Source organism: Scatophagus argus, chromosome 11, assembly GCF_020382885.2.
Source record: "Scatophagus argus isolate fScaArg1 chromosome 11, fScaArg1.pri, whole genome shotgun sequence".
NCBI lineage: Eukaryota > Metazoa > Chordata > Actinopteri > Scatophagidae > Scatophagus > Scatophagus argus.
In genome coordinates this window covers 22097865-22121392 of record NC_058503.1, presented here as the reverse complement: position 1 = coordinate 22121392, position 23528 = coordinate 22097865, and the positions used below count along the sequence as shown (strand labels likewise).

The following is a 23528-nucleotide window of genomic DNA, read 5'->3' as shown; positions in this document are numbered from 1 at the left end:
ATGGGTTAAATGCAGAGAGAGGATTTCATTGTATGAAAAAGTAAACTGACAAAATAAAGCTTGAAGTTTAATGACAATAAACCTTGAACCTACTATTAGTTTGCATAGAAGGACTTCTGATCTGATACACAATCCAAACACAAATCACATCTGACATTTAGACTTGACACAGTCGGAAAAGTACAGTTACAAACAATTAATGGTTGACTTTCATTTAACTGCTTTTATTTGCTTTTCTTCCTGGTATTGTGCATATTGGCTCACTGTTACACGTATGGGGCTCTTAAACAGAACAAAGCCATTGTTAATACCAAGGATTTCCTATTAATATACGATATGAAAAGTGATAATTGCCAACACTGAATGTTCAGCGTACAAGTGCCTTAAATCTGTTATTATTTAACACTGCAAACACTTTTTTCAAGTTCATTTTCTATCTTTGCCTGTTTTTGTGGTTGATTTTGTTTTATGTAATAAAAAGTTAATGTTGAAACTGAAACAAAAAAAAACACTTTAGAAAAACACACAACTCCTTAATACCGCATTTCTAGCGCTAATAAAGTTATCTTTATCTGTCAGAGGCAATTACTTTACACTGACTGATTAGGATTTTGAGGTGGTGTTCAGGAAACATATCCTGCCCAAAACAGCCCTGATTATTCAGTCCGTAAACCAGAACACACTCACTTTAATTGACTTTCTTGAACAATTATGCTGACCTTTTCAGGAACTCTCTTCATATTTATCAAGTCAAAAAGTCATAAAAACTTGGGTCCAAGATGCTAGTTACTAATTTATTCAGTTGTAACTACTTACAGTTACAACTTCCTTAGTTCACGTTAGCATAATTTCTGATAATGCAAGCCTACCACTCAGTCACATTTTATTTCAAACTTGGCTTGTTTTAGTTATTCCTACCCTTTGTAGTGTCATCTCATTTAAACGCCATTCTAACTAGTTATTATCAGTATAATAAGCGCCATAAGTATGGTTAGGACACACACGCGCGCACACACACATATTGGCTTGGATATTTTATCAATTTCCCCGTGTGCAATGAACGAGGGGACCCTGAATGCACCAGCAAATGCTCGTTTACAGAGACACAACATTGAGACGAGGTGGAGCAGTGTCGTAAGTAACAAATCATACTATACTGCAGTTTTTTTCATACATGAAACGCCTGTCACATTATTTTCGAGTATCCAAACACTTCTGCACTTAAAGATAAGCTTTTCTTTGTCTTATTTGCACCAAATAACCTTACAAACGGCAAAGAAGCTCAGTAGAAAGTTGCTCTTCTTATTTCCTCTTCTTCTCCAACTTATCCGTTATTACCGTCGTCGAATCCGTTCGCGCTTCAGTTTGTCAAACTGAGATTAACGGCTGTGAGTGTGAAGGTGGAAGCGACTCATAGCTAGTCACACTCCTTTTCTCTTAAGTCACGCAAACAGCTAAATGTCCGCGGCTGATGTTCCCCTGGAAACTGGACCTTAAGTTAACGGGTCGCATTCCTCCTGCCCCACCGGGCTAGCAGCGATGTTAGCGTCGGTTAGCTAGCGTTTAGCTGGTACTTTAGTCAGTCAAAATGAAATTCACGTTAAATTATCAGGAGGAGGAGTAGTAAGTCGGTTTGCTTAAGCAGGACACTGTCACCGTTACAAGACAACGTAAAGGAAGCCTTCGACGTCAGTAGTTGAGCTATGAAGTTAACTGTGGATTTGGAGCAACTGGGTGTGACTTAAGTGATAATAAGTACTCTTTGCTCAAATAGTGTGTCGGTATGCGTGATCTTATTATCACAGCAAACACGAAAATATTTATTATTTACTTAACATTTCAGAACCGAAAACGTTCAGGTGTTATTATCAGAGAATTTAGGAGAGAAGACAGACTCGCCGGTTTCTAACGTTATTTCTTGGAATACTTTTCCTCCACTACCCGTGTGGTGAATTGATATTAATTTGAAATGACTTTTAGATTACATGTGTATTATTGCAACATAATTTTTTCAGTTTCAGCTCACACTGAGATGATGACACATCGTGTTGCATTCGCTGACACTTAAAACCTTCCTCTTCATCATGTACAGCTTTTCAGAAGGTGAACATAAAAGTCAGTGGAGAAACAAGCCGTTTGCTGGAGATTCTACCACAGGAGTCCCATGAAGCGAGAGAAGACTCAGTGAGTACCACAGACAGATGAAAAGCAGCTGGGGGTCTCGGTGCAGGTGGGACACAGGAGTGGATGCTGTGATGGCCAAAAAGCCAAGCCTCTCCTTCAAAGTTTTGCTCCAGGTTTAGCCAGCCTGTGCCAGGTACTCAGTGTGAGTGGAAAGGTTAACCTGTCAGCGACATGTCAGGGCATAAAAAGCTTCTGCCACGTCACATTTACTTAATTCAGCTGATTTCTTCACACAGAAACACAAGCCTTTACTGTAAAGGTCACAAATACACCGAGCGAACAAAAAAGTGACGCATCTTGTCATTTAATAACTTAGTAATAATTTTAGACTTTGATGAATGGTTCAGTTTTTGTTGACAGTTTATCCACCTCATTCAGAGCAGCTAAAACATTAGAAAAGTTTCACAAACTTGTTTTTTTTCCATACTGGAACACAAAGTGGGTTTGTGTTGATTTATTGAATAAAATTAAACATGACTGAATCCACCCACACTGAAGATCAGACTGTTCTCATGGGTTTGAATATGCTTTGTGATAATCCTCGTCCTGCCACTTACTATTTTAAGTGAGACGTTTAAATTAGTTCACAGATTTTTTTTTTCTTTTTGGTTTTGTTTGTTTTAATGACCACATAGTAAAATCAGCTCCTTATTATTAAAGAATTAAGGATTAATCTGTTTCCCACATTCTCATGAACGTAATGTCTCAGGAACGCCTCAATGGAATTTCTTCAGAACGTCCACTAAGACTCAAAGACGAACTGATCAGAACTCACAAAACATGTTTTTAGCCAAAACTCAAGAATTTCTGGACTAATTATGCCAAAATGTCACTCAAATGTCCACGTGTTCAGATATTGAACTGGTCACTCTAATCTTGGGCCTTGAAACTCTGCTGATTTTATTGTGAAGCCTCCACGTTTTAGAGTCTGTAGCTTCTTTGCTGCAGCATCCATATTTGGAGCTTTGTAGTCCAAAATGGTTTGAATGATCCTGAGCTTCAGGTGAATATTGTTGCCCTGTGTGTGGAAGCTCTCTGTCAGTCACCACAGATGTTATAGGAGTCTGGACAGACATGGATGGAAGCTGCGACCTGACTGGTGCACGGAGGCGTACAACCACAAGACGGAGATTCTAGTTTAATCCCCCAGTAGCAAACCAAACAAGACCACCCTTCATACGAGTCACAGTCAGGTGTGTTGACTGAACTGGGTGTGTTGTGTTCCTGCAGTGTCGTGACCTCAGAGCCGTGTGCTCATGTGACCGTGTGATAAGGTGTGAGATACGAGTTTCCACAGTGTTGTCGAGGTGAGGAGAGGGGAGAGCTTAAGCAGTTTATTTTTTCTTAAAGCTTGACCTTTTTTAACCTGGCAACTCATTAACAGGAAGTGGAAATGGCGACCTGGCAGAAAGGCAAAGCGTCTTGAGACGGGGGTTGAACAAGACACTTCTGTTCACAGTGTCACTGTGGAAGAGCTCGTAGTTCCTCCTCAGTCACAGATCAAAGTCGTGGAAGATTACTGTGTTGAAACCCACCTGACATGTACCGTATCCTCACTGTCGTTGTAAAACACTGTTGATGTGACACGTTCATTTTCTCTATAAATGTTTCCACGTCAATCCCTGACAGCTGAGTCAGTCCTCGTAAAGCAGTGATGGCAGTGACGTCATCTATCAAGCAGAAATCTGCCTACTCCAGCTTCTGTGAGGGTTTACTGCCTGTCCTTGTCTTAACAGCACAGCAAACTGAATATCTTTGATGCCTGGACAGAGCAAGAAATCAGATGATCTCTCCAGCATTTTCCACTGCATTCTCACAATTTATAGATCAAATAACTAATTCAGAAAATACTTGTTAGTTTTAGCTCCAGAGTATTTGCCTCCAGAGCGTATGGTGTCCATGTGGAGTTGTGCATTCCTGCCATGTCAGTGCCATAGATCAAATAACCTATCCACACTCTGATTTTTAATATTTTCCCAATAAATAGACTTTTTACCCAAAATGTTATTTTTGTCTGTGTAATCCAGTTTTCTTATAATTGCTTGCATTTTTAGCATTTTCTCTCTCAACATGACCATCAATTAAAGCTACTGTGTGCTCAACGGAGAACCAGAAGGGGACATAATCAGTGCTGCACTATCAGATGATTTTATGCACAGCTAATCGGCTTTTATCTCTTTTTTCATGTGGAGTGTGCACTAGAGTTTTGTAGGAATGATTTTCTCACCTAAGTAGTAGTAATGAATGCTGGTGGTTGCGGTTGGAGGGGTTGCCTCGTTGGCGTTTGTCCCCAGAGCCTTGCCTCCCAGGCTTTTTATGGCAGAGCATTTCCCTCCTGACCCTGGGGCTGTTAGCTGCAGTCAGGTGCTCTGTGAGTCCCAGCTGAACACCCATCTACAACCATAACAACTAACTAACACTGTCCTGCCCACACACATGCTGTGGTAGCAGGTAGCTATCAGATGTAGGAGGATGGCAAATGATCTCATTCCTCCTCCTCGTAACGTCACAAAGCACCTGACTGTCCTGGTCTCAGCATGACTGTGGTTTACAGCAGGTTTTCCCCTGCAGGTGTGGTGGTGGTAAACACGGTGGATGTCGGCCACAGGCTGACAGAGAGGTGGTACTTAAAATAAATGTCTGAGCAGGTGTCCAGGTGGTGATTGTCAAACCAACTTCAGCTGGCCTGCCAGCACTGCTTGTGCTTTTCTGATTTTATTTGTTGTGTTGCAGTGGAATATGGAACTACTTTGCTCAAGTTTTAATTGTAATCTGCACAGATAAGTTAAAACTGTGAAATGTGTCCATTTCATGCAGTATTTGTTGGTTCCTCTCAGCGCTTTGCTGTTGCTTCTTTTCAGAAGTGGTTCAGCGAGAGCAGACGATGCCAGTGATGAGTGAAAATAGTCCCTGCCTGTGGACTCGGCTCCCCCAGAGCAGCCAGTCGCCATGTGACCGTTATAAGCACGCCTGCTGCAACTACGATGGAAGTGTCTATGTCCTGGGAGGAAGAGACAGCAGCTGTCTGAGGGACTTCTGGAGGTACAACGTCGGTAAGGCCAAGACAAGCAGCCGCATGACAACAACAAGCAGTTTTTCTTATCAAACATTTCAGCGTGTGCAATATTACAGTGTGTGACGAGTGGACAAAGTTGAATTGCACCGGTGAAACTGCACCAGAAGAACTAGAGGAACATTCTATGGTGGCTCATGAGGTACAAACTTTACACTATCTTACATTGCTCATGTTTCGCTGCCGGTGTGTCGTTGTGTAAAGAATCTCACAGCTCGCACCTTTTCAGGGCTTCCTGTATGTGTTTGGAGGCATGCTGGATTCTGCATACACCAAGTGGAGGTGTCCGCTCTGGGTGTTTGACATCGGTGAGTTTCACCGTGGAGGTGGATGCATGGCACAGCTCACACTGGATTCTGTTTGTAAGGCTTAACAGATGAAACCTGTTGCTGCATGTCTGTTCCAGTCTGCATGCCTCCAAGCCCCTGTGAAAAATATTCAGTACCATGAGGAAGCTCTGTGTGTGTGTGATAGATAGTCAAGGAGCTAACAGGGCAGGCTTCCTGCTCGAAAAATACTACAACTCGTGCCTTCCCGTGTCTCCACCTGCTACAGCAGTATTTTATCAGTATTTTATCCATTCTTTGGTGCAGATTAGTGCCTCGGGTGGGCCAAAATATACCAAAGTATGTGAGATATAAATCAACAGATACTGATCTGGTCAAGGCCATGAAATCCTCCCAGTCTGCAGTAAAAATAAAGTGTTTCCTTTTGTTATGGCCTTTTTGATGTTTTAATTACAAGATATGAAAACCATTTGATGATTTAAAAGCCCTTTTGTGCTTTAACGAGGGAGTGAAGTCCATATGTCTCATTTAATTTTCATAATCGTCCCCTCCTACGTTCACACTCTTAGTGCAGCAGCTGTGGAGCCAACAGATCCCTTCTTTGGAGAGATCGCTCACTTCCACAAAGTGGATCTCTTTGGGCGATAGCGAATGACTGCACAAAGGCTCATGTTGTCCATTTTCTCAGCCATCACCAGAAACAGAAATACAATAAAAGTTACTGCCTTCAGACTTACTACATAATGGCTCAAAAGGTTGACCTGTGGGTGCGTGGCAGGAGAGCTTCATAACTCGTTTCCTTCAAGGCCGCAGGCTTAGCAGTCACCCCTCACAACATTCTCACTAAACTTGTTCATCTCTACCTTCAGTTTTCCAGTAATTTCAGCTAACCAGTACTTTCTTTTCTTTCTCCTTTGTTGTGTGTGTTTCAGCAAAGCAGAAGTGGGTACACTGGCAGGGGAAGACGGGCTCCCCTCAGGTGAGAGAGTAAGCTGAAGTGAGAAGAGCTAACATGAAACCCCTGTAGCCTCCCCGCGCTTCTGCGTCCGCATTCTTACTGACAGCAGCCATAAAGCTGTTGTTCCCTTTTTTGAGTTGATGATAGACAACATTTTCAAGTGAATAATTGTTATGAAGCTCTTTGGTGAGCAAAAACAACACAGAGAGGTTTGAGTTGGACTTTGTTAGATTAAAGTGCGCTAACTCTTACAGGCGTGAGTGTGTGTGTTTATGTGTATGTGCAGACCCAAAAGCCAACCAACAGGAAGGGACACAGTGCTGTGGTTGTTGGCTCCGCCATGCTGCTGTATGGAGGTTTCATCGACATCAAAGGATCCTCACAGGAGTTTTGGAGTTTGGATTTTGGTGAGTTTAAGTTTTATTCCTCTGTGATGTGTATGTCTCAACTAAATGCTTCTTCTTTTTAAATTTTGGAACACAGCAGGGACTTTTTCCGCGCATTGTATCATACAGATAAAGACTGCAAATTATGAGGAACATCAAATGGAAGACACACCTCCACCAATGTGTTTATTAACTACACACGTGTTTATATGGCAGGCACCACAGCCTGGTCCCTGCTCAGTGCCTCTCAGCAGGCCTCACTGGGCCCAGGACCCAGACACAGTCACTCAGCCGTGGCCTACCAGGGCTGCATGTACCTGTTCGGGGGCCTGAAAGGCCTGAGGGAGCAGAGGGACTTCTGGAAGTGGAATTCCACCAGCCACATGTGGAGCTCTGTCAAAAACAAGTTAGTAGTGAACTCATCTGATGTTTTGTCCCTTTGGGTGTTGGCTTGTGTCCACAACTAAATATAGTCATGATGCTGCAACATGCTCTTTGCTTAATGCTGGCTTGATCATGTTTCCCACAGAACTTCTGTTTTGTCACAGTGTAAACATTGTGATAGGAGACATCTTTCCCACTGTAAGATACGTGCTGGTATTACCATGAATGATGTGGCACGGCCTATAAAGTAAATGTAAGTTGCACTGGGGTCAGAAGCAGCTGTCCACAGCAGGAAACTTCACAAGCAGCTTGTCCAAGCGCTTCATCAGTCTGTGTCCACGAAGGAACTTGATCCATTAGGACACTGCTGAATACTGAATGCGCCAACGCCTGCTGAACAGCCGGGGATCAGTTTTCAGCTGGTTCACAGTAACAGTGGTTGGTTAACAACACATCATTTTTATCTTTAACCTCAACACTGTGTAGGTGTCAGAACGCCAAAGAGTTTCATTGTGTAAGCCGGGTAAAAGTCCACATCTGACTGGTAGAATCCTGGTATTTTTAAACCTGACCCCCAAATGTACACATATTGCTGTGTGAAGGATTCGTTCATCAAACGTTTTGGAATTGGTCCAGTAAACACGGCTGCAATGACTGCAACTACACCCACAGAAGGACATCCAGTGTTTTGTGTTTTCACTTCTCAGTATGTGGTACAAGACGAGTACGACAACATAATGCTGGAAAGAATAATCCTCCAGCAGAGCACAGACGACTCTGGTTGCTCCAGAGACCAGTCAGTGTTCTGCAGTGTTTTATCTTCATCTTTTATTGATGCAAAAAATGTGTAACGAACTTAACTGAGCCGGACTAGAAACGTGGCTTTAATATGTGACCGTTGCTGTTGCTTTGTCACAGAAAATGATAACCTGTTCACACCAGGTGAGGACAAAGTGTAAATCTGAACTGACATAATGATTTGGTCATTTCTAAAGTATGCAGAATTCAGCTTCTCCCATCGTCACTTCTCTCCTGTCAGACTTGCTGCATGTGTTGGGTATAATTTGAGGATTTCCACCCCTTCACTGTCACAGCTGGAGGTTAAGGCACACATTGTTCTGCGTGTTCCTTCCTGCTAACACCACCTGTGTCTTCCTCAGGTCCGGTCCCTCCAGACTGATGGGCCATTCAGCTGTGGTCTACAAGGACAGTATGCTTCTTTTTGGGGGAGGCGAGAGTCAGAACTCTCCAAAGAACTGCCTGTGGAGGTACAACTTCACCACTCAGACATGGGGGCAGGTCGCCACGCTCCTGGGCTCGACCCCCCCAGACAGGATTCACCACTGCTGCACTGGGCTGGGTCCCAGCTACAGGTCCGACACCAGCAGTCCCGACTCCAGCTCAGGACTCCAGCCCAGGCTGCCGGATCTGAGAATGAGGCCCTTTAAGAACAAGTGCTTCCCTGCCCCGCTCACCTTTCTAGGATCAGATGGAGCTATAGAGCTGGAGACGTTCGGCCCTGACAGGCGCTACGGCAGGAAAACACTCCCACAGTCCTCAGAACTGATGGAGACGGATGGACAGCGGATTGAAAACTGTTTGACCTTTGAAAACAAGGCTTTCAGTAAACAGTGCTCAGTTGAGGAGCCGATGGACGAGGAGGATGGAGATGTAGCCCAGCATCTGCCTGATCTCCTGCTGGTGCTGGGGGGACGACCTTGCACCAGACACAATCCAATCTCTGTGTGGCAAATGACTCTGACCGACTCATAACGAGAATGGAAAAAAACATCAATATTTTGCTATCTATATTTACCTTTGTTAAAATGTATTTGTTTAAAGAGTTTCCTGAAATATTTTTATAATACTGATACTTTTGTTTTGAAGTTGTGAAGTTGTGAAGTTATGCATTTATTACGTGTTTACTTTGTGCAGAAATATATTAACAGAAAATGACACAAAGAAAAGGTAAATCGTGAAAAAGGCTCAGCACACACACAGACATTAAAACTCAGTTCAGACCTCAGTTCTCCCACAGGACCTGCTCCTTTACAACACATCCTTCTGCACTGCTGTGACAGTTTGACACGTTTCAGATCAGATCTGGTCAATAATAAGGAGATGCCTGCACTACAGCCTTAATTACACAAGATGGCGCCAGAACACAACGCTCAGTTGTCTTCCTGTTTTCTGTGTAACAGCAGGAGTTACTGGGATAGCTCGACGTTTGGTGCAACGTGAGCTTGCCGAAGGCCAACAAGTCAACTCGTAGAATAACTCGTTTTCAAATGTGTCTCTGAAAAGAAACGCGATTTCTGTGAATGGAGAAAAATTACTGTGATGCTCGGGCGTTTTGATTTTTACTTTCACAGATCCGCGTTTCATGTTGTTTTCTATTTGATGACTCGTCATCTAAGAGTTTGTGTACTTTGATGGTTTACCTGTATGGAAGTAAACTAATCAGCTTCTATCCATGTGCTCTAATGCGTCACTGCTGCGTCGCTCGGCCTGTTTCCCACATTACTGCTCCTAAAGGTGCAGTTCAGCCCAGGTGATGTGTCCTGCTCATAAGATGATTTCACTTCTTTTAATAGGTTGAAGAGATCAGGAACAAAATCAGTATTTCACGAATAAAATGCAGCATGATTTGATGTAATGAAAGTCGTAAACCCGACTCTGTTGTTAATAACAGTGTTTTCACTTTGAAGATGAGTCAGCTTAACCTCTCTTTAATTATGTCTGAATTACATACAAGTATTCTCAAGTGCATCAATTTAAGTTTAAGTCAGTTTTATAAATAAAATCACAAGGCCTCAGTGGGCTTTACACCGGGCAGCGTGTACCACACTGTCTGTCCTCTGGGTCTTGATTCACCTGAGGGAAACCTCCACCCAGGAAACCCTTTGAACAGAGTAAAATGGAGGAACCCTCAGGAGGAGTCACAGAGGAAGGGTCCCAGGATGGATCATCAAATCATGACGACGTGCATTGCAAAGTACATGTGAAGAATGTGAGTCCAGCAGGACGACTGAGCAGCCGCAGGTGGCAGCTGCCCCACACGGCCTCCTCGCCACCGCGGTCACCTGGACACTGCATTATTTCAGCTACAGCCACTGTCTCCTGATGGCTCTGGACCACATGATATGAAGCAATAGACGGCAGAGGATTTTCAGCTCAGTGAAGTCTTGGTCCTGGTCCTCAGTCCTCGTACTGCGAGCACAAAATTTGAATCTCTGCAGTGGCTGCCTGCTTCAGAGGTGATTTTAAGTGAATTAAGTTTTTCTTTTATTGTTTCATGAAGCTCTTAATGGTCTTGGCCCTCCTTTATCACATCTGCTTTTAGATCCCCCGGGTCTTCTGGTAATGGCCTTTTAATCATCCCCGAAGTCAGAACAGAAACCCTTTTATTACCATGGCCTGCAACTCCAGGGCGTCCAGAAGACCTGACAGCAGCACAGAATGTCGGTATTTAAAGTAAACGCAAGACCTTCCGTTTTAATCTGGCTTTTAAGCTTTAACTGACCTTTAATAATTTATTTGTCCATGCATTTATGTGTTATCTGTACAATAGTGCTTTGTGGTGTGGTGGATGGAGACGGCACGACTTTTGGTTTTATTGTGTCAGGCACTTTGTGTTACATGTTGGTGGTACGGAAAGTGTTTACGGGGCCTTTTGCTTTTGAACAAAAAAACAATCCGTTCATTTATCTATATTGTGTGTAATGAGGGGTTCGTGTCGATAGATGGCGCTATTTATTTGTTAATCAGCATTATAACGGGCCACCGTAAAAAGAAGTTCCAACATCTATTTATTCGTTCAACCAGATTTAATTTAATGCTCTCATATTATTCCCGCCTTCACGTCGTACCTTATAATATACTTGAAGTGTTTAAATTTTAGGTTTTTCACAGCCTGAGTGCTGATTTACCTGAAGAGAACGAAAGGGGTCCGTGAAGGTTTTACTGTTAGTCTCGATCTAGTTTGAATAAACGTCACTCAAAGTTTGATTTGTATGGAAGCTGTGGATCACAGTGACACAAGCTGCCGCAGGCTGCGCTTCAGGACTTGTGCTCTTCAGCCTTTTTCTCTATAGGGGAAAGAATTACGCAACCTTTCCGCGGCCGGCGCGTTACCATAATAAAACCCTGTTCCATCGGTGATCCAGCTCTGGGGACGTAGTAGTCTAATAATCTTAATCTTGCGCCCAGTTGGTGGAAATCCCCACGTGGTTTCGACTCCTGTATAAAAACTTTGGGTGTGCGGAGCCCCTGTTGTCGTGATTGCAAAGAGAGAAAAGGGTCTCAGTGTGAGCAGCATCTCGCAGGACGCACGGAGCCGACCGTCCACAGCCGCGCACGGTACCCGAGCGCACGTACAAAAGACGCGGGACTCGGCGAGAGTTGTTGTTCTCATCGGGACTGCAGCTGCAGCAGTGGACTTTCTGCGTGTTGTTTGAATGGGAAAGAGCGGACTGAACGCTTGTGGAGTTTTTGATTGAGACCAAAGGGCGAGGTAACCGACTCGTCCTCGTTTGCGTTGGTAGACTCTGAGAACAGAACGTGGCATGACAGAAGCGCGTCAGCAATCAAAAGTCCAGAGATGAACTTTTATTTTGCGCAGAAAGAAGGCGTATTGCTGGATAACAAGCCCAATGCAGAATGACTGGAGTTAACTAGCCTCGGCTGCACTCTTGTTTGACTGGGAATATAAAGATTTCGCTTCCATGGATACTTTGAGGCGTCTCGCTTTTGGAGCACAAGAGGATGTTCTACCGGAATTTGTCAATTAAATTTAGCTTTAACATCAGTGTGTGTATTTAACATATTCAGCCTTCTCTTCCATAGTATTTGGACTTTAATCTTTAGAAACAATGAGCACATACGGCCTGGTTTTGTCCTGTTTATTTGCGTGCGTTCTCTCCGTGCGCTGCGGCTCGGTGACCGGGGCAGAGACTCAGAGCTCGCCCCAGGAGTCGTGCGCGTCCTGCGGCTTCAGGGCGCCTGATCAGTCGGAGCGGGTGAACATAGACTTCTTGGAGGCGGTGAAGAGACACATACTGAACCGGCTGCAGATGAGAGACAGACCCAACATCACCCATCCCATCCCGAAGGCTGCGATGGTGACGGCGCTGAGGAGGCTGCACGCCGGGAAGGTGCGAGAGGACGGCCGGGTGGAGATCCCCAGCTTTGACGGACAGGCTGCGTTCAACAACGAGGTCCAAGCCGAGACTTCTGAGATCATCAGCTTCGCCGAATCAGGTAATAATCAATAATTCATCACACACATCTAAATCGACCCCTCGCTGAACCCATTCACCTTTTGACTTTTTCTGATAGGCAAGCCCAGGTGGGTTAATAATTTAAAATCACTCATAGATGAAATTTCATTCATTTGCAGAGCTTGTCATGTGGCTGTGACTGAGCACCAACGACAGATTAGATGACAGAAAAGTTGTTTTCACGCGCGGTCATCGTTTTCACCACATCATTGCACCACAGCTCGTGCCTGAAGCCAGTGGCTCGTGATAAAAGCTCCTGTTTTAGCAGGAGGTGAAAATTAAAAAGAAATGAAACTAAAGACCGAGTCCTTAAATTACCCTCGTGTGTTGTCTAGGGGATAAAAAGAACCTCTGAATCCAATTTCATCACCAAAGCTGTGCTCACTCTCAATTCTCCAATGTATAAAGCCCTCTTTTAAATACGGACAAAGTCCCTCAATTGGCCATTTATCCCTTCCTCTAACAATGTGTATCTAACTAATTCTCACAAGTCTAGAGAGAACACCCTTTCCTCTCTTTGCCTGTCTCTCTCACTCACTCACACACCCCCTTCCCAAGTTTACTCACACACACACACACACACCTAAAATCATCTGCGCTTGACAGAATCCAATAATTGTCAGTTAGCACGGTGAGAACCACGTCTTTGACACAAGCTGTTAGTTTAACAAAAAGAAAACATACAATTAAAGACAACCAAAATAGGACGACTTAAACACACACACACACACACACGCACACACACACGCACATTTTCCCATTGGCCCTGCCGGTACAATTAGCCTGAATGGGCTGCTAGGTCCCGCCTTCCAATGGGAATGATCTGAGCAGCCTCATGACAAGGGAACAAAAGCCAGGCAATTATTATAAGAGCACTGTGTGTTCCTGCTGAACCCAACATGTCAACGTTAAGCAGGCAAAAAAAGCAAAGAAAACAAAGGAAATCAGAATAATGCATGAGACATTTGAGTTCATGCAGGGTTGGACTGGGGGAGTGTGGGTGGGGGGGTATGGTGCTGGTGATGGTAGTGATGGTGGTGGTGGTGATGTGTGTGTGTGTGTGTGCGTGGGGGGGTGATATTGTGTGTGCCCATATTGCAGTGTTGTAAAGAATGTTTTTGTCGTTCTAAAGGTTCGCTGGGCTCCTTTGCTTCTTCTTCTTCTTCTACTTCTATTTTTTTTCTGGTTCTATTCTTCCTCACACCTTTGAGCCTTTGTGTGGCATTGTACCATGGAGCTGGCTTGGGTCCCTGATCCCTAGACCCCGTCTGCCTCCTGGCCAGCTGGCTCACGCCCCTCAGATCGGATGCTGCCAGCCAGGGCATGGCTCAGAGGCAAGGTCTCCAGAAAGCTCTGAAGCCAGGGGAGCTTCCCCCTCCCGAGCATGAGGGGGCCTGAATTGTCACAGTTTAGGACAGGGTGGGTTGAGGAGGGGGGGGCGAGGTTGGCATATGTTGGGCCAACTGCGAGCCAGCAAATGGATGTGGGTAGATGTTTATGTGTGGAGGTCAGTCCCCCCCCCAGCACAGGGTTAACTGCATGCTTGTCAGCCAGGGAGCCCGCTTCTTATCTTGGGTTGCGGTAGCTCAGAGGTAAAAGGTCTGCCAAGCCGCCCTGGGCAGGTGAGGGAGGCGATGCCAATCCCCCTTCTCCCCTGACATGGTCCCGTGGGTCCTCGATAAGGGATTCGGTGTCCCGTATCCACGGGAGCGGAGCGGAGCGGGGAACACAAGCAGGGAAGGAGGGGAGGGAGAAGGAGAGAGGGGTCGATGGAGAAGTTTAGATTGGTGCTTCTTGATTGCTCGCTATAGCCGTTCGGACCCAGTGAACTCACGGCAAGTGGTCCAAGACACGGAATTAAGACTTCATTATGGGAGGTCATTAACTCCGGCCCGGTTCTTCTGCAGGATCGGGTTGGCAGGTTTACTTCAGGACACGACTCTTTCATGAGCAGCTGTCAGTCATGGCCACCCTGGACCCGACCCAGACATTTTCCATATTCACTCACAAGTGTGTGTTTCAGCCCTCAATGGGTATGGCTGCCTCTGTATAGCTTTGTGATCCTTTAAATGATTTATGCAACATTATTAAAAATGCCCCTGTGGTAAAGCTTTAACAAGAACGGAGCCAGCCTCTCCTCCTTCCTCCCTCCCTTCCTCCCTCCCTCACCCTATGTGGAATTCCTGGAGTGCTGACTCGGGCCTGAGGGACGGCTGCTGTACGCATGCAGGCCTCTGCTCATGTCTGAGCCACGAATGCTGTGCGCCGCGCCCTCGTCCTTCCGCGGCGTGTGGTCTTGTCGACAGCAGCTTTGAGTAATGAGTTCTGGAGCTGCCTGCCTGATTGCCTGCCTGCCTGCCTGCCTGCTGCCATGGCCTCTTCCCTGACTTGGTGGCGCAGGTGGGGACACGCTGAAGTAGCTCTTTATCCACACAAGCCCACCCAGGTGTCCCGATACTCGCGAGCAGCTTTTCCACTGTGGGGTCAGGAGAGGCGTGTCGGGGCCAGCTCCAAATTGTTTGGATGAAAAGAGCAATTTGTCCTTTAGAAGGACCTGAGTAGAAATAAGTCATGAGGCTGGTATGTTCTCTCAGTACAAAGGAAGCCATATGATCAAACTTGTTTACATGTGATGCTGAACGTAGTGAGTGATCCTTAACGTGCTTCTTATATCCTCACGGTGCAGCTGCCTGCAGTGTTGTTTCACATTTATTTAATCCTTCAAAATGTAGCTTGAACTGAAGGTGAGGTTGGTAGTTTCTGACTGCTGTGTTTTGGAGAAAACTTAGAGAAGTTTGCCCAAACGAGACGTCTCCTGATGAGTCGTGCGATGTGAGCAGCTACTAAAGTGAGCCTGAGGTGAGACTGGTGTGTCACCTGGTGGTTGTGTACTTTGTTGTCAGCACTACACTTATGTTTTTAAAATGTCTAAATCCTAAGTTACTATCATACTTTCACACATCCGTTATGAATTAGAAGCACTGCATTCTGTTATCCTCTACAATCCTGTGTGGTTCATAACAAGCTGTCAAATTGGGCTGTGAATTAAAGCTATAAAAAATAACAATCACAGAAACATTTACTCAGTCCGGCTTCTCAGTTGTAAGTATTTGCTGCTCTTCTCTGATAGCAAATGTCTTCTGGTTTGAAAGTTTTGGAGCATCAGTCAAACAGAACAAGTAATTTGGTCACTCTTTCCACTGTTTAATGATTAATTAATAAAGCTGCAACGATTGGTCTATTATTTGTTCAGTCGATTGAAAGAAAGTTAGAAGCCAACTATTTTGATAAACCACTAATCATTTCAGTCATGTTTCAAGCAGAAATAACAAACATTTTTTGGTTTCAGCCTCTTAAATGTCAGAATGAATTGTACTGCAAAAGCACTGCTGGTTGGACAAAAGAAGCAATTTGAAGACGTCATAATCATGAAGAGAATAAGCAGATTAGTCAACAGTGAAAATAATGTAGTTGCAGCCATAGTAATTATTTGATTAGTGAGAAAAGATAAGCACCACATTAACAGAAAATGAAATGAAAAGTTGCTACAAACGGTGAGCAGCTATAATAACATCAAAACTCAGAAACTGCCACCAGTTAAAATCCCTCAGCTTTGCACAGGAAGGCTTTGAGCTGTGCATGATTATGACACCTTGTCCTGCAGGGTACTGTGGATATCTTGAATGGGAACCAGTCACCTTGAACAAACAGCAGCTGAGCTGTTAGATTGATGATCGGTTTTATTTTCAGGCTTCCCTCCCCGTCTCTTTGTCACACCGTCACTGTGTGCTCGTTGCTGTGCGAGCCCCGATTTCCAAAGCTTGGAGCTGTCGAGGCACGTAAGAACGCACAGTGCTGAATGAGGTGAGGGCAGATACTTATAGGCCCCTGAGGGGCCTTTAGGGCAGTCGCAGGCAAAAGCTGCTCTTCAGCTGATTCCTTCAGGTGGATTTCCCTACCTGCTCACTGGGCACTTGATGCTTTACACCCACGCTTTGGTGAGGAGAAGGCTGATAGTTGATGTATTGCTGACCGTGAGGTTGTGTGTGTATGTGTCTGTGCATGAATGGATGCAAATGTGTGTGTGTGAAGTGCTTGAGCACCCAGCTGACATGTTACAGAGTGGAAAGCTGGTCTGAACAGGTTTCTGTGTGAATGTAAAGCCGTGCTTTACAGGAGGAAGAGGCGTGAGGTGCCTTAAAGAGGGGGCCCGTCTTTGGTGGCCACCTACTGACACTGACACACACTAATCAGTCGGCAAACAAAGTAATTTAGCCGCTTTCAAAGGAGCTGCTCTGCTTGAGCACATTGTACCAAATCTCCTGAAATGGAAACCTTTCAAGTTACCTCAGGGTAATTTGGAAGACATCATTAGGCTTGAAAAAAAAAGAAAAAGAAAAAAAACACTGCCAGGGAGAGCCCATCGCCACCTTTAGACTCCCGGGATCTCTTCATTGTGCTGCTGTAGAAAGTAGCCAATGTCATGTAAATGGCTTTTATTTTTGCCTCATCATGCTTTTTGCTGGAAAGCCACGCGTTTCAATGCCGGACTGCAGCGCGGCTGTCTCCCAGTGCCTCACAGGGGGCTTTGTGCTGTCACTCTCAGGGCGCTCACACTGGAAGGAGGGGGGGAGGGGTGGGGTAGGGTGCGGGTGGGGTTCGGGGGGGCACCAACAGCGAACTCAATGAACCCCCCGGGGGCCTTGGCGTTGTCCGCCACCCTCCCACCTTCTCCACTTGCATCCTTCCTCCTTTCCTTGGTCTTCCTCTTCTCTGTTCTCCCGTCTCTCCCTTTCTCTCTCTCTCTCTCTCTCTCTCTCTCTCTCTCTCTCTCTTCTTGGCCCTGTCACTTACAAAGCTGGACCTGAGAGCAACTGGGCCTGATCCCAGAACTGGCTTGTCACAGCTGGCCTATCAGGAGCAGCCATAGAGGTCACCTGACACAGTGATTGAGCATCAACAGTGAAAACAAGGCCCTTAAAAGACATAGCTGTGGCCTTTTTGGGAGGCTTTCTGCTTTGTATGTGGGCATGTGTGTGTGTGTGTGTGTGTTCGAGAAACGCTCTTTAGCCCTTCTCTTGAAATAACAAATATATCTGACGAAAACATTTTAGAAGAAGGACCACTTACAGAGAGCTTGTAGCCACATCTCTTGGCCACTGACGACTGAGTTGTCTTGGAGATGGTTCATTTAACACATGACCTCGCTTTGGAATTTTGGTCATGTGATGGCAGGTGGTCGTACCGTGAGCGAGGACATGCTCTGGCAACAATGTGTTATCATGTTACCGAAATCCCACACTTTCGTCTCGCGATGACAGCTGAACCATCTCCATGACAACCGAGCGAACTTCATGTGCTGATGAGGACCACAAGACGTGGCTGTGTTAATAATAAACCCTCCGGCTCATTCCTGTTTAAAAACTACATTTTGAAACAGGCTGTCTATTGAAGTGACCCCTGTCATGTTTTTCTACATTTATATTGAGCTGTTAACGTTGCAGAAATGGCAGACAATAAACCTAATCCTGTTTGTCTCCAACAGATGAGCACACATCCACCAAGTCTGGTCTCTACTTCCTCGTCTCCAATGAGGGCAACCAGAACCTGTATGTGTCCCAGGCAAACCTGTGGCTCTACTTCCGAGTGCTGCCTGCCGGTCCTGAGAAGGGCCTCCGGAGGAAGGTGACTGTCAAGATCCACTACCAGGAGGCAGGAGCTGCCAGTGGTGCAGAGGGAGGCCCAGGAGGTGGTGGTGGTGGTGGAGGGGGAACAGGCCGCTGGGCCCTGGTGGAGAAGCGGGTGGATCTGAAGCGCAGTGGCTGGCATACCTTCCCCCTTTCGGAGGCGGTGCGGGCTGTGTTCGGGAAAGGCAGCCGACGGCAGGACCTGGAGGTGCACTGCGAGGGCTGTGAGACAGCCGGCGTGGCTCCGGTGCTGGTGGACCCAGGAGACCCGTCCCACCGGCCCTTCCTGGTGGTGCGTGCGCGACAGGCGGACGGAAAGCACCGCATTCGCAAGCGGGGGCTGGAGTGCGACGGCACGAGCGGCGGCCTTTGCTGCCGGCAGCAATTTTACATAGACTTCCGCCTTATTGGCTGGAACGACTGGATCATTGCACCTGCTGGTTATTACGGCAACTACTGTGAGGGCAGCTGCCCGGCCTACATGGCGGGTGTGCCGGGCTCGGCCTCGTCCTTCCACACTGCAGTCGTTAACCAGTACCGCATGAGAGGTATGAGCCCAGGCTCGGTCAACTCCTGCTGCATCCCCACCAAGCTCAGTACTATGTCCATGCTCTACTTTGACGATGAATACAACATCGTTAAGAGGGACGTGCCCAACATGATCGTGGAGGAGTGTGGCTGTGCTTGAGCCCACGCTGACCCTTCGTTACCTTTGAACTTGGAACAGTCAGAAAGGCCTTTTGTACAAACAGGACGTTGTTGAACGGTACACATATACAATATATCTATAGCTACTGTATGTGCAAGCAACAGTGCACACTGGTACAATCTACCAAGTATCAGTGCTGTGTCCATGTGTGTGTGCGAATGTGTGTATTTATCAGAGTGACATGCTTGCTGTCCGTTCGGCGACGACTGGCCAGCGTTGGGACGAGAAGGGAACGAATCTCACCAAATGATACTTTGCTCTAGTTTGCCATTTCTAGTCAAAAATAATGGCTCATCATCTCCTCTTGAATGAAGATAACAAGCGCTTAAGTAAAGTGACAGGATCAGCCGATGACATTATTGGCTTCAGCCTCCCAACCCCGCTCCTCCAACCCTCTTAAGTACTTTAAGCACATGATAGACTTTTGTTTTTATAAAGCACTGACAATTCATCAGCTTATACAATTCAGAACACCAGCACTTCCCTACAATGCCGACAGACACAGTCTGACTGTCCTCTCTGGTGGAATTAGACCGGCAGCGCTTAATGCCTTGCAGGATTAAACCCTCCGCAGAAAGGCAAAAGAAAGCCCGGGACAGAGCTGCCTCTGCTGTCGTTGTCGTTCTTGCTGTTGACTACGGGCCTCAACGTCCTGCCTAAGAGTGCTGCAGGCCCTGCTGCCATGACAACCAGGTGAAGATTGATCGCGTAAGTGCACTTCACTTGTGCACCGGGAGCAACACAGAGAGAGAGAACTGCTTCCTCCTGCCCCCTAAAGGCCCAGTTGAAGTGGGGCCTGCGGATGTGGAGACTCTAGTTTTGGCCCAGTGGGTCGCCACAGTGCAGTGCAGCACTTGCAGAAACTGAAATGCACATCCTGAATAGCACTTGTATAAAGAAATGCCTTTCAAGGGGTACTGAGTGTCCTGTCATATCGCTTAATAAGTGCCACATGAGCTATGCAATGTATAGTAACCTATACCCATACTCAACCTGCTCTATTAGACTGAATTCTCTTTCCATCTTTGTCTTTCTCTCTCCTTCTTTCTCTCTTCAGTCCTCGACTCTTTATCAATACTTGAAATGTAATCTTTCGCCTCCTTTCCAAAGCGAATGATTGTTGTGACATTTGCACTGAAAAGTTGCGGGATTAGCGAAACAAAAAACTGCCATTGAAAAGTTATTTTTATAGAAGTAAATTGAATTTTGTTTCAAATGTATTTTACCTAATTAATGGAACCAAAGAGGCCGAGATTTTAGCTATTGTACTAAGATGGCAACGCCATTGAGTTACTGTGTACAATACTGTTTTCGATCATTTGCAATAGGCCTACCACTGCATCAGGGTACGATATATGAATTGATTTCTTAGCTCTATTTTCATTCTCTGTTTTGTACAATAAGCAACACTTCATTTTTCATCTTTAATTCTATTTTTGTTTCAGTTTTCTATTTAATAAGAAAGTTATTTTTAGTTCCTGTCTAAGAATCATCTAGTCAAATAAATGTCATCTGTACAGTTTATGTAAAATAAAATGTTTTCTTAAATATTTTGTAACTTTAAATTCTTTTCAGTGTCATCCTGTTGAGACTTCTCCTGGTGAAACAGATGTAGGGTTGGGCCTCCATCTGAGACATTCTCTCGTGATGGAAGGTGCTTTGGGCTGAAACCTCATTAAAAGCAAAAAAAAAGGTGGGGCTGACATAGCTGGGTACCACAAGACCAAACACACGCAGGCTTCAAACGTGGTCCACTCTGGTTGGAATACAGGGTGTCTCTCACGCGCTGGAGCTGTAGAACAGTAATTACATCTATGATTAACAGCTTCACAACCATGATTAATGCTGCCAGCGTTCGCATACCTGCTCTCTGGCATCTGTTGTCGCGTGTTTGCATGTGCATGAAGTAATTGTGTACTAGCATCTGTATTTGGGCAGGTGTGTGAGTGTGTGTGTTAGGAAACCGGCAGCCACGCAGTCTGTTGCTCCAGAGCAGTTTCCCCCTGCAACACTTCTAACTCTCAGTGGTTCTGTTTCTCAAGGTAGGTTTACAGTTGCCATAATAGCAGGAGCTGTGTGTCAACACTGTGTGCAACAGCACAAGGCTTGCCCGCCTGAATGTGTGTGCCAACACCCATCAAAACAAATCACGTGTCCCTGTAAAATATCACTCAGATAATTGCCCTAAATGTATCTATTAGGATCTGCCAAGGAGTGCAATGAGATTTGTTTGCCCTTGGGGCAAATAGCATGTCAGGGTAGGGAGGGGTAAGTAACTCTTTACCTGTGGCTGGATGGGAGAGTCAGCAGCAGAACATATCTAAGAAAAAAAATAAAAAACAAAAAAGACCAAATCAACATTACGGTGCATGTGAGTGACAAGCAGGCAGACGAGAAGATAAATGATCTGTCAGAAATGATCTGAAGCGACTGTTTTTAATCTCCTTGTTGGAGCCTGCAGCTCTCCAGACACATGATGGTCTGTGCAGAGCAGGCACAGCGATGTGTAGCTGTCTTGTCATGCTTCCCGACGCATGCCAAAATCTCCACAGCTGGAATGTTAATGACGCCGAGCAAGAGCTGGAGGCCATACATGCTGCCGATCATGGCTGCACTCAGGGCCACACACTCGCTGCTGCGAGCGCACGTACGTGCACGTGCATCTGCAGTGTTTGTATCAATAATCACTTTTAAAGATGCAAGTCCATCGGCAGGCACGCTGTTGTGCAGACTTGTATGCATAATCCTGCTCTCTCACACGTCCTCTTTCACACATATGCACTACAAACAAGACAGCAAACACAAATGTGCACACACACACAAACTCTACAACCCCGAGTTATCAGCTTAAACAAATATTGTCCCTCTGCCCTCCCTCATCTAATACCACAACAGGTTGAGGTCATGACAGCTGCCAAGTTGATGGGGTCAGCTGGTTTATCACCGCAATAGCATTCATTCCTCCAAATCAGCCTGGTCCACCTTCACTAATGAATTTATGACTATTCATCACCTGGGGGCAGGCATTCCTCCACTTCACCTCGCTCGCGTTTGGTTCCGTGGCACACGTTGATGATGATTTTTCTGATCACTCACCACCAGTTTCATTTTGTTTCTGCCCAACCTGTGATCTCAGCTCTGAGCCAATAACTGAACTCACTGAGCTACAACAACAAGATTTCTATTACTGGTGATTAAAGGCTGACCCTTTGTTTCAGCTTCTAGACCATGTCGAGGGAGTCTTATTTTAAGGATTTATGGCATGGGCCCCTTAAGACAGGAGGCTTATTCCACCCCTGTTTACTTCTCCCTACAACCCAAAGTGACATTTTGACCTTTGGAGTAACACGGACCGAGGTCTCTGCGAGCTCTCTCTCACGGGCGGATTACTGGAGTGAAAAGGCTTTGCAAGTTGAAAGCATATTTGTGAGCACTAATAAAAAAAACGTCTTTAATGCTGTCATTCTTCATGGCTGCGTTCTGTATCGCTGCAGTTTTTCAACATTTCAGTCATTCAGAACGAAAACTAAAAGATGGTTGGTTGGATTTCACCTGCAGGACAACTTTCCTAAGATGAAGTTTCCCTAAGATGACCAGCACCCAAAAGTCCGGGAAGCAGTTTGACGAACGATTAGTGGGAGCTGACGTTCAACACCAGCACCAACACTGACGTTTGGTTTTACATACGTCCGGCACTGAGAAAAGCTTGTTAACACTGTGTCTCCCTGCTGTTAGCAGATCAGTAATTCTGTTTTCTCTCTCCTGAATGTTGTCGGTGGAGGAGGTGACGGGGTCAACACGCCGCTGTGCGCGGTGTGTGCGTGTATTTTTGTGAGTCCACAATGTCATAATGTCACGGTTGTTCCAAACCATTTTAGCAAAACAACTGAAGCCTTGTCACCAAATTCAGCCTCCCCCTCCACCCTCTTTCCACCCAAACTAAGGCTGCCTGTCAGCCCCTAAACCTTCTCACCTCCTCACCCCACCTTCCACCGTCCTGACCTCCTGACTCCCAGAGTACTGAAAGCACACTCAGGGACCACAAAGCTCTCATTTGTGTTGTCTCTGCTCACCTCCAGTCAGTGAGTGGATGTCAATGTAATCCTGGGGTTGGAAGGACACAGTGAAGGTGGCGGCTACTTACATGTGGTTGGAGAGTAAAAGCGCAAGCTCGCGTTCAACAAGCTCGTGTTTTTCCTCTCCAAGCTGGAAAGTAAACATTGCATTCGTGCAATTTTGTATTCAGTTTAAATCAGGGTTTGTACATGAAGTCACACAGACTCAGTGGACAACATGTTGGACGCTGAACAATTAAGATTAAACCATCTGTGCAATTTAGAAATCTGTTATTGTTTCAACACATTTAAAACATGACAAGGAGCCCCAAATGCACACAACTTTTTTATTTGGAGTCACAAGCCTAAAAGGTTGGTTTTTAATTTTTAACAATGCACTGCATTTTATCATCATTTCATCTCGTTTCTTCTTCTGTTATTTAGATTTTCCCCTTTTTTCAAATACCACTGTTAGTGTCTCCAACAGGCTAAGCTAAGTGCTAAGCTTCTCCAACATTTCTGGTAA

The 23528-nt window shown here is 45.6% G+C and overlaps 2 protein-coding genes across 5 annotated transcripts; both read left to right on the top strand.

Annotated features, from left to right (window-relative positions):
- Positions 1–1057: 1057 nt before the first annotated feature.
- On the top strand, positions 1058–9936 carry si:dkey-3d4.3 (leucine-zipper-like transcriptional regulator 1 homolog). 4 transcript variants are annotated; one of them, XM_046404555.1, is made up of 12 exons: positions 1058–1134; positions 2093–2184; positions 3415–3491; positions 3569–3731; positions 3823–3887; positions 5046–5237; positions 5317–5399; positions 5487–5565; positions 6477–6523; positions 6789–6909; positions 7105–7294; positions 8433–9936. In XM_046404555.1, the coding sequence occupies exons 6-12, from the start codon at positions 5069–5071 to the stop codon at positions 9043–9045; spliced, it is 1302 nt and encodes a 433-aa protein (XP_046260511.1). In that variant the 5' UTR covers positions 1058–1134; positions 2093–2184; positions 3415–3491; positions 3569–3731; positions 3823–3887; positions 5046–5068; the 3' UTR covers positions 9046–9936. The 4 variants fall into 4 exon arrangements, with proteins under 4 accessions (XP_046260511.1, XP_046260512.1, XP_046260510.1 ...); XM_046404556.1 differs by lacking the exons at positions 3569–3731; positions 3823–3887; XM_046404554.1 differs by lacking the exons at positions 3415–3491; positions 3569–3731; positions 3823–3887.
- Positions 9937–11026: 1090 nt separating this feature from the next.
- inhbb (inhibin subunit beta B) lies at positions 11027–20512 on the top strand. The gene is made up of 2 exons (XM_046404883.1): positions 11027–12531; positions 18097–20512. Exons 1-2 carry the CDS (start codon positions 12144–12146, stop codon positions 18924–18926), a joined length of 1218 nt encoding a protein of 405 aa, XP_046260839.1. The 5' UTR covers positions 11027–12143; the 3' UTR covers positions 18927–20512.
- The last annotated feature ends 3016 nt before the right edge of the window (positions 20513–23528 follow it).